The sequence below is a fragment of the Urocampus carinirostris genome, chromosome 17 (assembly GCF_059441175.1).
Source record: "Urocampus carinirostris isolate Australia breed hairy pipefish chromosome 17, RoL_Ucar_1.0, whole genome shotgun sequence".
In the NCBI taxonomy this organism is placed as follows: Eukaryota; Metazoa; Chordata; class Actinopteri; order Syngnathiformes; family Syngnathidae; genus Urocampus; species Urocampus carinirostris.
The window spans coordinates 16180854-16197763 of record NC_142365.1 but is presented as its reverse complement, the minus strand read 5'-3'; the positions used below and the strand labels follow the sequence as shown (position 1 = coordinate 16197763).

Here is a 16910-nt window from a genome sequence, read left to right as displayed (position 1 = left end):
CGCGATAACAGTTGGTCACGAAAAGAGCGATCTAGACCCGTACGCCGCTCAGCATCGCACCCTAGTGTACGCACTTACGCACTACTGGCGTTCGAACTCCGATTTTTTGACCGAAGAGCGAAGCAAGAATTTCGCGAAATTTTTGGTCGGACTCCGATTTGTTCAAACTGAGAGGCGTTTGAAAACCGAGGTTCCACTGTAAAACCAAATAGGAGTGCTACAAAGCACAAAGAAGAAGACCATCTTTGGATATTCTTAATTAGCTTAATTAGATTTGCTACCTGCTAGATAAAACAATTTAGCTCTTTTTTTTTTTACATTTTTTTCTTATTTTATTCAAATAAAACAAGAAAAACATCTTGAACTGGGAAGCATACTTAATGAGGTTGAGGTTTTGAGTTTTTCCTTGCCCTCATGTATGTTTTATATCAGAGGATGGTGTAATATTAGTCTGTAGTTTGCAATAATCTGTAGTCGCTGTAGCCCTTTGAGACTCCTTGTGATAAAGGGCTATATAAATATACATCACTTGAAATGACTTGACTTTTACATAGTTGCCGCCATGTTTGTCTGCCATGTTGTTGTTGTCACGGCACAGGTTTTCGTTCGCCTTAGACATCAGTGCCATCTAGTGGTAAAATATTAAACACTGGGGCTTTAATAAATTATACAATGTTCAAATTGGTGTTTTACTTGAGTATATTTGTGAAGAAAAAACTGTACTTTTACGAAGCTACATTTGGCTACATTGAACCCGTTACTTAAATCCCCTCTACGAAAGTACACGTCTGTCTCTGCAACGGCACAATAATTTTGTCAAATACCTCGTTTATTTTATTTTTATTTGATCGGCAGCCACAACCACCACCAGGTGGCCCTTGTGAGCAGTGTAATGAAGGTTTTGTGTAATTTATTGTTGATTGGATGGACTTTGATGATTTGATGATCTGATTAAAGGGTTGTTTAAAAACAATAATGAAAGGACCTTGTTACAGTTATTCATTCCTTGAGTAGTTTTTTTCGCCAATTGCTTTTTTACTTTTACTTAAGACTTTATTTTGATAACTTATTTTATTACTCCTAGCTGAGTTATATTATTATGAAGTAACAGCACTAATACTCACCCACCTCTGCTCATAAAATACTGGGGAATTCAATGAATACTGTATTTTCAAGGAGCTCAAACCTATGGGATTTGCTTTAGCGGCATCTTGTGGCAATATAGAGTATTAGAAAACCCGAAATGATTTCGGCAATTGTAAACTACTGTATCCTTGTCATTCATCGGGTGCTGTAGCTCCACCCACTTTTTTAGGGATGGGGGGGCGAGGGGTAAACTTTCTCTCCTGGGGAGGCGATGGATAGATATACAGTATAGCTGTCCAGTCGCTGATCGTCTCTGTCCATGCACGCCGAATAATCTTCCTGCTTTCCTGCCCACGCGCGCCTTAAGCGGCTTTATCTCCACGACTGGTGGCGCGACAGACGCCAATCACAACACGAAGCAGGACGAGAAATCACAGCTCGGATTCTTCACGATTGGGCATCAGCAGTGGCCCCCGAGGGCCCCCACTAGTACGCGGCTGTGAACTCCACTTAGAAGGGAAACTGGCAAAGCTGCTTCGGTCATGGAACATTCCGCACTTTGGATATTCTTGATAACTAATGTTTTTTACGTCTTCTCAGGTAAAAAAATAGACATATATTTGTTGTGTGTCTTTCGCTCTCTCTCTCTCTCTCTCTCTCTCTCTCTCTCTCTCTCTCTCTCTCTCTCTCTCTCTCTCTCTCTCTCTCTTTCTCTCTCTCTCTTTCTCTCTCTCTCTCCCTCTTTCTCTCTCTCTCTTTCTTCTCAGGTAAAAAAATAGACATATATTTGTTGTGTGTCTTTCGCTCTCTCTCTCTCTCTCTCTCTCTCCCTCTTTCTCTCTCTCTCTTTTTCTCTCTCTTTCTCTCTCTTTCTCTCTCTTTCTCTCTCTCCCTCTTTCACTCTCTGCCTGTCTCTCTCTCTCTTTCTCTCTGTCTGTTTCTCTCTCTCTCTCTTTCTTTCTTTCTCTCTTTCTCTTTCTCTTTCTCTCTCTCTCTCTCTCTCTTCTCTCTCCCTCTTTCTCTCTCTCTCTTTCTTCTCAGGTAAAAAAATAGACATATATTTGTTGTGTGTCTTTCGCTCTCTCTCTCTCTCTCTCTCTCTCTCCCTCTTTCTCTCTCTCTCTTTTTCTCTCTCTTTCTCTCTCTTTCTCTCTCTCTCTTTCTTTCTTTCTCTCTTTCTCTCTCTCTCTCTGTCTCTCTTTATTTTCCCTGTTCCCTCTCTCCCTCTCTCTCGCTCCTTCTCTCTTTCTCTCTCTCTCTCTCTCTCTCTCTCTCTCTCTCTCTCTCTCTCTCTCTCTCTCTCTCTCTCTCTCTCTCTCTCTCTCTCTATATATATATATATATATATATATATATATATATATATATATATATATATATATATATGTATATATACACACATCTATCTATCTATCTATCTATCTATCATTTCTACCTCTTTCTCTCTCTTTGTTTCTCTCTCTCCTCCCCCTCTCTCTGCACCTATCCAATCATCAATATATTTATGCATCTATCAATCCACCCTTCTGTCTCCTTTTATCTCTCCTTCTCTCTCTCTCTCTGTTCTTTCTCTCTCTCTCTCTCTCTCTCTCTCTCTCTCTCTCTCTCTCTCTCTCCCTCTCTATCTCCTTCTTTTTCTTTCTATCACTATTGTTTGTCCCTCTATCTACCCCTCTCTCTCTCTTCCTTTTCTCTCTCTCTTTCTCTCACTCTATTTATCATACGTATATATGTCTACCCACCCTTCTGTCTTTCATTATCTCTCTCTTTTTCTCTCTTCCAGTATCAATTTTTAGCTATCCCTCTCTCTCTTTATATATCTTCAGTTGTTTGGATTTTGAGCTGATTGTTCATATTTTATCGATTTTATCTTATCCCTTTTTATTTGCAAAATGAAATATTAACAATTCTTGGATGATCTTTTGCGACGGGAATGGGAAAAAAAGCTAAAGATAAGGTATTTCATCAAGTTTACAGGCAGTTCATTTCAAACAGGCCCCAAAAATAATTGAAAATTTATCGGGATTTCCATGACAAAAATTGTTAAATTAAGTCATCTTAACGGCAACAGAATTTAAAATAATTATTTTCCCTGACACTATACGTGAAAGGCATAGATAGCAAACCGTCCCAAAAAAAAAAAACGAAACAGCGACAACGATAACAACATGGCTGATTTAAGTGGAATCCCCCAAAAAGTAGGTTGTAGTGGGCGGGCTTTTTACATAACTCCGAGTTGAGCCGCTGCAACATCTGTTCTGATTGCTTTTTTCGCCCAAAGTCGCCGATAAAACCTTCTCCATGCCGGCTCAGCAGTAATTTGCCAGAGACTTTACATGGCAAACGGGATTAGAGCTGCCTGGCAACGAGGGCGGGGCCATAAAACACTTGCCAAAATTCTTCACCTGTTTGCTGCACTTACTTTTTTGAAATTTGGCGGCTGGCTAGCAAACTAAAACATCTGTATAATCCACAAAATGGATGCTCTTTGCTGACGCTTGTAGCGACTGCTTTAGCCAAAGTATGAGTTGAGCCCAGGCTAGAGTGGAGATGATCTCGTGATCTAGCATATTTTTTTTTTGTTGACGTCCTTAAAGCTAGCCACCAATGTGATGCTGTTTTATAACGCTGCTAGCAACTGTGTTAGCCAAAGTTTTAGCAAAATCCTGACCAGGGACTGCCAGAAAAGAAGGCTAAATTGAAGCAACGTGATAAAATGAAACTAGCCACCAATGTGATGGTTTGAACTAATGATGCTAGCTACTGCGTTAGCCAAGATATTAGCTAAATTCAGGCCAGGGATTGCCGGAACAGAATGTCGAGAATCCAAAAATCTTTCTTTCTTTTTTAGATTAACATCTCATTTAAGTCCTTTATTAGTTAAAATGAAGCTAGCCACCAATGTGATGCTATTTAAAAATGCTAATAGTGGATGTGTGAGCCAAAATATGAGCAAAATGCAGGCCAGGGACTGTTGCGACGGAACCGAAAAAAAATCCAAAAATTAATTAACTTTAAATTAACGGTTAAAATGAGGCGAGTCGCCAATGTGATAAAATAAAACTAGCCGCCAATGTGATGGTTTGAACTAATGCTACTAGTTACTGCGTTAGCCAAAATATTAGCTAAATTTAGGCCAGGGACTGCCGGAACAGAATGGCGAGAATCCAAATATCTTTCTTTCCTTTTTAGATTAATAGCTTATTTAAGTCCTTTATTACTTAAAATTAAGCTAGTCACCAATGTGATGCTATTGTATCATGCTGCTAGCAACTGTATTTAGCAAAATCCCAGCCAGGGACTGCCAGAAAAGAAAAGACTATCTAATGATCTTTCTATTTTTTGTTGATGTTCTTTAAGGGTGAAGGGAAGCTACCTAGCAATGTAAGGCAATTTACAATTGCTAAGTCCTTCACGGCTAAAATGAAGCAAGCCTCCAATGTGATAAAATGAAACTAGCCACCAATGTGATGGTTTGAACTAATGCTGCTAGCTACTGTGTTAGCCAAAATATAAGCTAAATTTAGGCCAGGGACTGCCGGAACAGAATGGCGAGAATCCAAATATCTTTCTTTCTTTTTCTGCTTATTTAAGTCCTTTATTAGTTAAAATGAAGCTAGCCACCAATGTGATGCTATTTAGTAATGCTAATAGTGGATGTGTGAGCCAAAATTTGAGCAAAATGCAGGCCAGGGACTGTTGCAACAGAATCGAAATAATCTAACAATTAATCAACTTTAAATTAACCGTTAAAATGAAGCGAGCCACCAATGTGATGGTATGAACTAATGCTGATAGCTACGGCGTTTGCCAAAATATTAGCTAAATTTAGGCTAGACTGCCGGAACAGAATGGTGAGAATCCAAAAAATCTTTCTTTTTTTTTCAATTTAACAGCTTCCTAAAGTCCTTTAACAGATCAAATTAAGCTAGCAACCAATGTGATGCTATTTTATAATGCCGCTATCAACTGTGTTAGCCAAAGTATTAGCTAAACCCAGGCCCTGGACTGCCAGTAAAAGAAAAGACTATCTAAGGATCTTTCTATTTTTTGTAGACGTTCTTTATGGCTAAACCATTATGATGATATTCACTATTGCTGCTAGCTACTGCATTAGCCAAGGTATGAGCTAAATCCAGGCCAGGGACTGCCAGAAAAGAATAGAGACGATCTAACATTCTTCCAATTCTATTAGATCAACATCTTCTTTAAGTCCTTTATGGCTAAAATGAAGCTATCCACCAACGTGATTCTATTTTCTAATACTGCTAGCGACTGCATTAGCAAACGTTTTAGATAAATCCAGCCCAGGGACTGCCAGAAAAGAATAGAGACAATGCAAAAATGTTTCAATTTTTTGGGGATCAACAGCTTCTTTAAATCCTTTACGGCTAAAATGATGCTAGCCACCAATGTGAAGCTATTTACTAATGCTGCTGGTGACTATGTTAGCCAAAATATGAGCCAAATCCAGGCCAGGGACTGTTTGAATAGAACAGAAATGATCTAACAATCATTTACGTTTTTGGATTCACATCTTTTTTAAGTTCTTTCCAGATAAAATGAAGCTAGCTTCCAATGTAATGGTATTTGCTAATGCCGCTAGTGACTGTGTTAGCCAAAGTATGAGCTAAATCCAAGCCAAGGACTCCCAGAAAAGAATAGGCCTTAGACATTCAGAAGCTCTTTCATTTTTTTGAGATCACAATTTTCTTGAAGTACTTTAGCTAAAGTGAAGCTATCTACCAAATCGATGCTATTTGCTCATGCTGCTAGTGGCTGCTTTAACTAAAATATAAACCCAAACTCAAATAATGCTGCGCCATATTAAACTGCTTTAAGGGTACGTTTTTGGACGCTTTAATTTTTTTTGATTTCCGATTTCGGTGACTCCCCATCGCCAAACTGAAACGGTGGCAAGTTGGCGTCATGCTAATCCGGCATCTGAACATGGGCCAAGTGCAAGCTCCAGATTACATGCCAACATGCGCTCTCAGACAATGAGGGATTACATGAGATGTTGTGATTTGGAAGCTGAAAAATGCAATCAGTTAAAAGAGGAGCATGCCAGGTTGTCATTTAGGAGAGTGGAAGTTAGCCACATGCTTTTGTTTTTTGTTTGCAATCTGTCCTTTTTACAAATCATGTGATCTGGTGACCAGCTTGCTTGCGTTTAGGGCTGCAAGGAATCGATTAAATCGATGATTAAAAGCGCTGGCTACTAATTTCATTATCGGTTGTTAGCTCGTGCAATATACGAGCCACTAAGCACGTTCAATCAATGCAAATAGGGGTACAGTGGAACCTCGGTTCTCGACCATAATCCGTTCCAGAACCCTGTTCGAAAACCGATTTGGTCGATCACCGAAATCATTTTTCCCATTAAAAATAATGTAAATCGTTTTAATCCGTTCCAACATCCTGAATGTTTACCTTGAATGTTTAACATAAACATAAAGCTAACCCAGGCTAATCGTACGTCCGCGTTATCGTAATCTTCCGTACGAAAGATTACGCTAACATGAACGTGTAAAAATAAAAAAAATCAGGTCGTTTACAAGTCATTTAGCACCCGGGTCTCCACAACAAGTGGTGAGCGGTTCATTGGAAAGGGGGCTCCGTTCCAACACCCTCAATGTTGGGCTCCGTTCCAACACCCTAAAAGTTGGGCTCCGTTCCAACACCCTGAATGTTTACCTTGAATGTTCAACGTAAACATAAATCTAACCCAGGCTAATCGTACGTTCGCGTTATCGTGACCTTCCGTACGAAAGATTACGCTAACATAAACGTGTAAAAAAAAAAAAAAAGGATAAAGAAAAGAATTATGAATAGGATTTCTTACTTTTGTGGTGGTCAGCAGAAGGCGCAGGTGGACAGTGGGGTATTCCCTAGCAAGATCAGACACTTGCACACCTCCTTCATATTTTGCTATTATTTCTTTCTCAAATGCAATAGTTGTACGCACTACTTTTCTTTTTTCACCTGTAGCAACTTTGCTGCACTGACTTTCTTCGGAGGCATAATTAGGGGCTAAAACACTTCGTACACATATTATAAAAGCGAAAGCAAAACGAAGCACGTCCGCACGCAATAACAGTTGGTCACGAAAAGAGCGATCTACAACCGTACGCCGCTCAGCATCGCACCCTAGCGTACGCACTCACGCATTACCGGCCTTCGAACTCAGATTTTTTGAACGAACAGCGAAGCAAGAATTTCTCAAAATATTTGGTCGGACTTCGATTTGTTCGAACTGAGAGGCGTTCGAAAACCGAGGTTCCACTGTATATTGGATTTCGTCAAGATTTCGAGGGATGCAGTACCAATTTGGTGAGGAGGAGGGCGCCTCGAGACTTTACAAATATAAATAGAAATATCTTACATCTTGTTAAAATCCTTTTTTATTAAATATTGCATCATTAGGGCGGCACGGCGGATGGGTGGTTAGTGCGCAACCCCACGCTGTAGAGGTTCAGGGTTCAAGTCCAGATACCGTGGGTTTCCTTCCACATTCCAAAATCATGCTTGTCAGGTTAATTGGCCGATCCAAATCGTCCCTAGGTCTGAATGAGCGAGCGAATTGTCTGTCCCTGTGTGCCCTGCGATTGCCTGGCAACCAGTTCAGGGTGTCCCCTGCTCAGTACCTGAAGACAGCTGAGATGAGCTCCAGCACCCCCTACTGACGATAAGCGGTGCAGATAATGGATGGATGGATAGTATCATTACAAACAAGATTGAGGCGAAACAGTCAAACACTACAAAATTAATTTTCATGGGAACAGAAAGTTCTACAGAAATACGACGAAAAAAAATAGAAAATAAATGAATACAATAAATAAAGAAAAAATAAAAATAATAAAAATGTAATGTATGACTAAACACTAAGGGCAGATTCCTAAGCATATTATGTATCATTTGCACATTGGAAATGTTTATCTTATTAATTTGAAGATTTAACCCGAAAAACAAATTTGTTGAAAAGATTTTGAAAAGCGGTTGTCCAAAATTTTAATATTTGAATAAAGAGGAGGAAATCAAATTGAAAAAAAAAAAATCTGTTTCTTCAATTAATAGAAAAGATAATTGACTTGATTCATCGATTATTAAAATAATCGTAAGTAACCGACCTACTTGCGTTTACATTGAGATCATTTTCATTGTGGCCCAGAAAATCTCTCACAAACTTAATCTTCGATCGGTCACACGTTTTCACGGCGTGGAGATTAAGGAGTTAATCTGCCCTCCTTTTCTTTTTTTTCCTTTTCTTTTCTTGTTTTTTCAATACTGTAGATTACCGTGTTTATTCGTGTGTACGCACATTTTTTTAAATTAAAAAAGAAGTTTGCGCGTCTGTGCAAAGATTGTATCACCAGAACGGAATCAGGACCCAAATGCGTAGCGTTAACCACAAGTTTATTGAATAGAAAGAGTGAGGGCAGCGCCTGCGATCCATTTCTCGCTGGACGCAGGAATTAAGTCGCTCTCGCAATCTGAAAATGGAAGTGGATCTTCCGTCGCGGGAGATCGCGGTGTCAGGGACGGAAAAACAGGTCGATAGCCGGGACAGAAGAGCAAAACGTGGTCTGGATCAAAAATGGGTCGTGGGTCGTAAGTCGTGACGGGAGAGCAGACGTGGTCGGGATCAAAAACGGGTCGTAAGTCAGGACGGGAGAGCAGCCGTTGTCGGAATCGAAAACAGGTCATAGCCGGAGACAAACGGGGAGATCAGGAACGGACAGGTGGAAAAACGGCTGCAAAAATGGGACCTGCGGGAGTCAGGGTCAAAAATGCTTGCCTTGTGACAACATAAGTTCGTTGACGGACTGACAATCGGAGAGAGAAAGGACTGGGCTTAAAAAGGGACAGGGAACCAATCATATAGCCCACAGCGGCTGGCGCCAAATGAGCGGGCACAGGTGATCCAAATCAGTAATCATGACAGATTGATCAGTTTTCAAATATCGCTGACCACAATTGCATAACATTCAGTGTTCATACAGGGGCTTGAAATCCTTGAAAATGCTTGAATTTTGGGTGAAGTGCTTGTAAATGCTTGAAATTGTTGGCATGGGTCTCAACAAGTCTGGTTAGAAATGACGCCGACACTGCTCTCTGGTCCCTTTGCTTTACTATTGCATTTCTTCCATCGCAATTAACGGCAGCTGGTATTAGTTTGTATGGTGTCTTCTGAAGCGCCATTGCCCCTCTATTGGACAGGTGCATGCTACACTATGATATGTGTATTAATGCAAGGATTACGAAACAATTTTTTATGGGCCATGCAAAAAAGTAAGATAGAATTTCCCAGTGGGAAATTGTTATGGGAAGAACTTCCTGCAACTGAAAATATAAACTACATATTACTCTCATTTTTGCCCAACACCTATGCAGGGAGAATATATTTACACATGTATTGCTCAGTTCCACAAATACATTTGCGATTTACCCTAGATCTGAAAAATCATATTTCTTGATCAATGCACAGGCAAGATTTAATGTCACATATGTAAATTTAAGATATTTGTGGATCTGCAAAAATACATGATTCACAACGGATACCTTCTTTTAATGGTACTGGAGAAATTGGAAAAACTGGCTTTGAAAGTCCTCAAGGTGTTTGAATTTGGCAATGAAAAGGGTGTACCAACCTTGAACATTGGATGCAACAGGAATCGAACCCGGGTCGCGGCGGTGAGAGCACCAAATCCAAACCACTTGATACGTTGTTTACTATGAACGAGTGCAAAGGAAATTCTGTAATCGTTTTGGGGGATCCTAAGGTGTATAATACAACCTATTTTTTCAGGTTGTTTTGGATAAAATCACTCATTTCTGTGGGTTCTTTTAATCAAAATGAACTCATTTTTGCGACGCCATTTTGTACAATGTAACTTCAATTTTATTTATAGGTTTTTCAAATGAAGTGATTGTTTTTAACAAATAACAGAAAAAAACAGATTGTCAAAGTATCAATCAGGATTTTTGGTTGTGTGAAAAATATACTATTCCAATTATTTTTTGGGGGGGGGGTTAATTACACAAACATTTGAGTTTTCATCTATGTTTAGGGTTGTGAGGAAAACAATCGGATTGCAGTATTTAGTACAAAACAAGCTCAGAGAAAATTTCTTCGCCGGGGCCATTACAACCCTAAACAAAAGCGCAAAACTGTGAAAAATATATCACCATTGATTTAGATGCCATATGAAAAGGTTTTAGTTTTTTTTCCTCATTATCTCATCACTCTATTATTAGTCACAGTACCAGAGAAAACGTTAGACAATAGAAAAAACAGAAAGGAGTCTTGAAAGATATAAATAAATACACAACTGGTGTATCTGATGATGAATCAGACTTTGAAGGACATTAAACATATACATTATAAATTCTATATTGGTGTTTTGTTTATAGTTTATGTTGTCCATTAATTATTTCAATCCTGGCTGCACATATTCTACAAGATTTTTCACTTACAATGTTTAGAAAAGAATAGAAGAATAGAAAATAATTTATCGTCGTTATAACTGGTGGACTCCACAACAGAATTAACATTCTTTTCTGGTACTGTGAATAGAAGTAATGTGATGATGAGCCAAAATCCAATGCTATGTATTCTATTTCACTGGTGGTCCAGTGGTCAGGTTTCGGCGCTTTCACTGTAGCAACCTGGGTTCAATTCTGTAATGTTTAAGCTGCAAAACAAACAGTTTTACCAAAATTTTAATTTAAAAAATGGTGGTGTGTGTTATACACGAGTATGTGTTATACACGAATACATACGGTAATCCAATCATTTAATTTAGCCAATAGTGCATCAAAAATCCCCGCAGGAGAGCAGGAAATGTCAAGTGGACGGAGATTATTTTGACTAACACGGAGGAGTTTTAAAATAAAATACAGCAATACTTAAGAGCAAGGTCTCAAACTTGCGATCCGTGGGCGATTTGCAGTCCGAAAGACGATAGTTTTTGACCCTCGCCTCAATATGAAATTGATTTAAGTGCGGCCTGCACGGGTTTGATATGGATGCTACCGAGTTAGGATGGAGTAATAATTCACACGCTAATGTTTTGAGATCGAACAAAACTTAATATGATTGGCTAGCTACTTCCTGGTTTGACTTTCGGAAGTGACGGTGAGTTTCAATAAGCTAGCTTGTTCGATCAATCATATTTGGAATGTAATCGCGAAATAATATACTAAAATTGAAACAAGGAACAACGGGCTTCCGGGGTTTGGGAGGACAGTGTCACCGCAGTTGAACTGAAGCTTAAAGAACAGTGGATGCACCTTGCACGTAACTTTGGGTGAGTTTCATTCTCTGAGCAAAGTTGGTTTATTCGATTTTTCCACTCACATCCTTAGTTTCTTAAGTCTTTATTGCTTTGTTTTATCGATGACGACAGTGGGATCATTTTAACTCGTGGGACGCGTCGGCTTTAAGAATTTTGCAGAGGGGCCAAGTCAGAAGGAAAAACAATGATTGATTGATTTGATTTGAAGTATTTGACAGTACTGTGAATGGATCCGATACAGGTCATGAAATTGGTTTTGAGACAGTAAAATTATATAATATGCCCCTTTTTAAGCACTAAATTTGACCAAATATGTTGAAAACCTGAAAAGACAAAAATGCAGGGAAGTTTTTTGTGTTTTTTTTGTTTGTTTGTTTTTATGCTCAACATTTGATTTTTGTAGCAAAAAACTTGACGAATAAAATGTACACAATATGAATACATTGACAAAATGCAGAAAAGTGTAGCAATTCAATTTGTTGCACTTGAGCGCTGTACACTTTAATATGTATCTAATATATTTTATAAAGAATATACTGTGTGTGTGTGTGTATGTATATATATATATATATATAAATATATATATATACATATATATATATATATATATATATATATATATATATATATATATATATATATATATATATATATATATATATATATATATTCACCAAAACACACAGTATGTGTTGCCTTCCGTATAAGACCTATTTAAGGCTTTTCATTTGGTCCAATGTGGCTCTTTCAACATTTTGGGTTTGTTGTTCCAACCTACTTCAATTAAGCCATTATTATCAGACAAAATTACCCTTCTACTCAACACTGATACCAAATATCTAAAAAATAAAGGCCAATTTCTAGACCCAATTTTCTCTTTGTTTTTTAGCAAGACGAGAAAATGAAGGGGTTGTTTTTCAACAAAGCGACCCAATTTTGCTTGTTGCCTTTTTGTCCAACAGGAGACTCGAGTTCATTTTAGATCCAAATGTTTTTGCGGTCTTCGTTTTATCTTTGTAAAAACACCAGTAGTGAAAAACAAAGTCGCATTATTGTATGTTCGTGCGTCTTACTTCGGAAAGGCTTTTCCTCTTTTTTGCGTTTGACGCAATTTGCTATAATCAGGAAGGCCGTTAGATAGTCGGTATGCGATTACTTTTGCCTTGAGGCAAAATATTGTTCTTCGGCTCGTTTATCAAACAGATTTTGTTACAAAACCGCACTGAAGGGAGAACGGCTTGACCTGGAAAACGAGTTTGTGCTCTTAGGTCCCAATTGGTTTCGATGCCTTTTTGTCGGGACCACGACATACTTCATTGTGTATATTTCTATATTGGACTGTGTCAGTCACACGTGTGAACAACATGGCTATTGTTGTGTAACGTTCCCACGCCGTTGCTGTTTTTAGGTCATTGTTGAGGTCATTTCCCATCCCCGTAAACAATGAATGCACCTGCTCGAAGGCCTCTTCTTCTTTTCCTGTGCGTACACACTTATAATAGCACTTTTCTTAGAAATGGGATGGACAAAATCAGTATATTATCTATATTTAGGTACCGGACTGAAAAAGAAAATTTATAATGGCCTGGAGTTTTATCTAGGGCTGAAACTCATGATTATTTTAATATTTGATGAATCATCTATCCATCCATTATCTGTGCTGCTTATCCTCAGTAGGGTCACAGGGGTGCTGGAGCCCATCCCAGCTATCTTTGGGCAGTGGGCAGGGGACACCCTGAACTGGTTGCCAGCCAGTCGCAGGGCACACGGGGACAGACAACTCACTTGCTCTTTGACACTTAAGGACAATTGAAACTGTGGAAACCCACGCAGGCACAGAGAGAACATGCAAACTCCACACGGGGAGGTTGCGGTAGCTGGACTTGAATCCTGAACCTCTGCACCGTGGTGCTGCATGCTAACCACCCATCCGCCCAATTGATAAATCAGTCAATTATTGTTTTCAATTAATCGATTAATCTGATTTTTAAAAAACACGTTTTTTTTTTCTCTTCCGTTTAAACATTGAATTTGTGTACAGATAAAAATATGTGCACAAAACAATACAATATTCTAGAATGTTCAACAATAAAAAAAATTAAAGTGTCAATTACCCTAACAACAAACAAAAATACATATAAATGTGGTGTTTCAGTAGTGTAGTGGTTAGCACTTTTGCCTTGAGGTCCCTGGTTTGGCCTGGAGAGGGATGGGTGTCACTAGGCTGCACATGCCCAAGACACACCATAGAGAATGGTGCTCTATGACCTTCAAAGTTTAGGGAACACCCACCACATACAAATTTATGCTATCCACCTGCAAATACATAAGAATATTTTAATAAATTGCAAAAAAAGAGAGGCTACATTGAAGAAAAATGTGTGTACTTTGTGGAAAATCATCTAATTGTACATTGAATGTTTTATACAGCACTTTGATTTGCACTTCGGTGTCTGAAAAATGACATATATATATAAACATTTGGATTTGGATCAAGATGACCTTGTGCATCAAAATGTGGTCTTGGAGCGCCCTCGGCCGGACCAAAGTGCCACTACAAGCTCGTCGCCAGATCAAGGAAATTCAATGTACTCTCTCAGTTGCGTTGAGTGCATAAATCACACAACACAACAAATCGATGATGAAATCCGTTGCCGGCGCTTTTAATAATCTATTTTAATCTATTTTATTGATTTGTTGTTGCAGCCCTACTTTTATTTAACTCAAAAAAAATGTTTTTTTTTTTGTTTGTTTTTTTAAATTTTAGGCAACATAATAATTTAATCTTTACAAATCAAGAACTAATACAAAAACCAAAACATAAAACTGGTGCCAGGAAATTATTTTGAATATATTAGACATACGATGTGCCACGAAAAAATTTTAATGATAAAAAGTGTGCCTAGGCTCAAAAAAGGTTGAAAAACACTGCCCTACAGGATGCTCTGCATACAACTTAGTAATTTTGATAGTAGGCTAAATACATAATAGAGATACATATGGCATCTGTTGCATTCATTAGGCTTATATAAGGCCTTCTGGTGGGTCCAGACAAATTTTTTGTTTTGTTTTTTTGGTCCAATATAGCTCTTTCAACATTTAAAGTTGCCGAGCCTTGGTTTAGGGTAAAAGAGAATAATCTGTTGGGATATTGGATGCAGGTGCTGGCAGTTCAGCCACTTCCCGCCAGGTTTGTGCCCTTTGATTTTCTACTGGCAATGTCAAGTGCTTCATCCCTCTTGATGCTGCTGGACCTTAGTACTGCCTTTGACCCTGTGTACCATAACATCTTACTAGAACGGTTGGAAAAATTGATTGGTCTCTCAGAAACTGTCCTTTTATGGTTCAGATTCTACCTCTCAGATAGGACGCACTGTGTTAAATATGGTGAAATGACATCTGAGCCATTTAGTGTTACCTGTGGTGTTCCGCAGGGTTCAGTACCAAGCCCCCTTCTTTTCAGCATTTACATGCTTCCATTAGGTGATATTATTCGCAAGTATAATATCAGTTTCCATTGCTACGCAGATGACACTCAACTATATCTTCCGATGGAGGAATCTGCCACACTAAATTGTGGAAATTTGGAGGCCTGCCTCACTGAGATAAAAGAGTGGATGTCACTCAACTTCTTGCGCCTTAACTCGGAAAAGACCGAAATGTTAGTTATTGGTCCATCTAAATGCCGTGACTTGTTCTCAAAAACGGCTCTGAACATTGACACATGTAATATCACCCAGAGTGACTCAGTCAAAAATTCAGGTGTCATATTTGACCCCGATCTGTCCTTTCAAACACACGTTAAGAATATTACTAGAACAGCTTTTTTCCATCTTCGCAACATCGGTAAAATTCGCCCTATGCTGTCTCAGTCGAATGCGGGGATTAAATTTCATGCGTTCGTTGCCTCCCATCTCGATTACTGTAATGCACTACTCTGCGGTCTCCCAAAGTCCACAATCAAGAGCCTTCAGCTGGTACATGCTGCAGATGCTGCAGCGAGGCTTTTAGCTAAGACAAGAAAGTTTGATCACATTACCCTGAATTTAGCTAACCTGCATTGGTTCCCTGTTAGCTTAAGATGTGATTTTAAGGTTCTGTTGGTAGTATACAAAATCATGGATGGACTTGCTCCCTCATATTTTTCAGATTTAATGCCCCCTATGTTCCTGTCAGGAGCCTTCTCTCTGAAAATTCTGGTAAACTGGTGATCCCAAGAGCCAAGAAGAGATCCGCAAGTTCGAGAGCATTCTCTATTCGGGCCCCGGTGCTGTGGAATGCGCTTCCCCCTGAGATTCGATCTGCATCCTCTGTGGAAATGTTTAAATCTAAGCTTAAAACACACTTCTATTCTATAGCATATGAATAACCTATAATTTATGTTGACAATATCTGTGTATTATTTGCCCTCATGTAGGTTTTAGATCAGGAGATGGTGTCATAATAGTCTGTGGTTTGCAATAATCTGTGGCCTGTGCAGCCCTTTGAGACTCTTTGTGATAAAGGGCTGTACAAATATACATGACATAACTTGACTTGACTTTGGGAAAAGGCCAGTTCCTGACCGTCCTTTTTCTTCATCTTTTTTGGATGATGATTTACGGATGGATCTACGTATGTTCTTAAAATGAAACCCACTGGGCTCCACGCTCGCTTACCGGTGTCTGTCCTGCCAAGCAAACAAGTGAGGAAGAGCTTTGGAATGGATTTGTTGTAGAGGATCAGTCAGGCGGCGTGGACACTACTTTACAAATCACGCTTATTTATACCTGACTCTAAGCCCTCACCTCTGACCTCAAGTCGCGTACCCTTTACATCAAATGACCATGTGTGACATGTATCGTCTGAAATCGATATTGTGCGCAGGGCATCACTAATCGACTCAAATTTAGTCAAACTATTAGTGCAACATCTATGCTGCTAGGCAGAGGGAAGAATAGCTCCTGGACTAGTTCTAGGTTTGATGAGTGGTAAAATAATAGAGGAAACACCAGAGTCAAAAATGAATTTGAACAAAAGATGGCAATTTAATGAACAAGGGACAAGACGGTAGACAACATTTAATACAAATTATGATAAAAGAACACTCTCATATGGTTTAAAGTTGAATGTGAAGTTGTCTGGTTAATCAAGTCAAGTCAAGTTTATTTGTCCAGCCCTTAATCACAATGAGTCTCAAAGGGCTGCACAGCCCACAGATGATTGCAAACCACAGACTATTATGACGCCATCCCCTGATCTAAAACCTACATGAGGACAAGGAAAAACTCAAAAACTTCAACATGAGGAAAATGAAGAAACCTTAAGAAGGGGCCGCAAAAACGGGTCGTCATCCCCCTTCCAGGATGGCCAGGCTGCAATGGATGTTGCAATAACAAATAATACACATATTATCAACAGAAAATATAGATTATTCATATGCTATAGAGTAGAAGTGTGTTTTAAGCTTAGATTTAAACAGTTCCACTGAGGTTGCAAATCGAATCTCAGGGGAAAGAGCATTCCACAGCACCGGGGCCCGGTTGG

General features: G+C 39.0%; 1 protein-coding gene across 1 annotated transcript in view; it reads left to right on the top strand.

Annotated features, from left to right (window-relative positions):
* Window positions 1-1361: 1361 nt before the first annotated feature.
* nectin1a (nectin cell adhesion molecule 1a) overlaps window positions 1362-16910 on the top strand; it is a 33715-nt gene continuing 18166 nt past the window's right edge. The window contains exon 1 of the mRNA XM_088321346.1: window positions 1362-1686. Within this exon, the coding sequence (XP_088177472.1) occupies window positions 1629-1686 (58 nt within the window). The 5' untranslated portion in view covers window positions 1362-1628. The remainder of the gene's footprint in view (window positions 1687-16910) is intronic.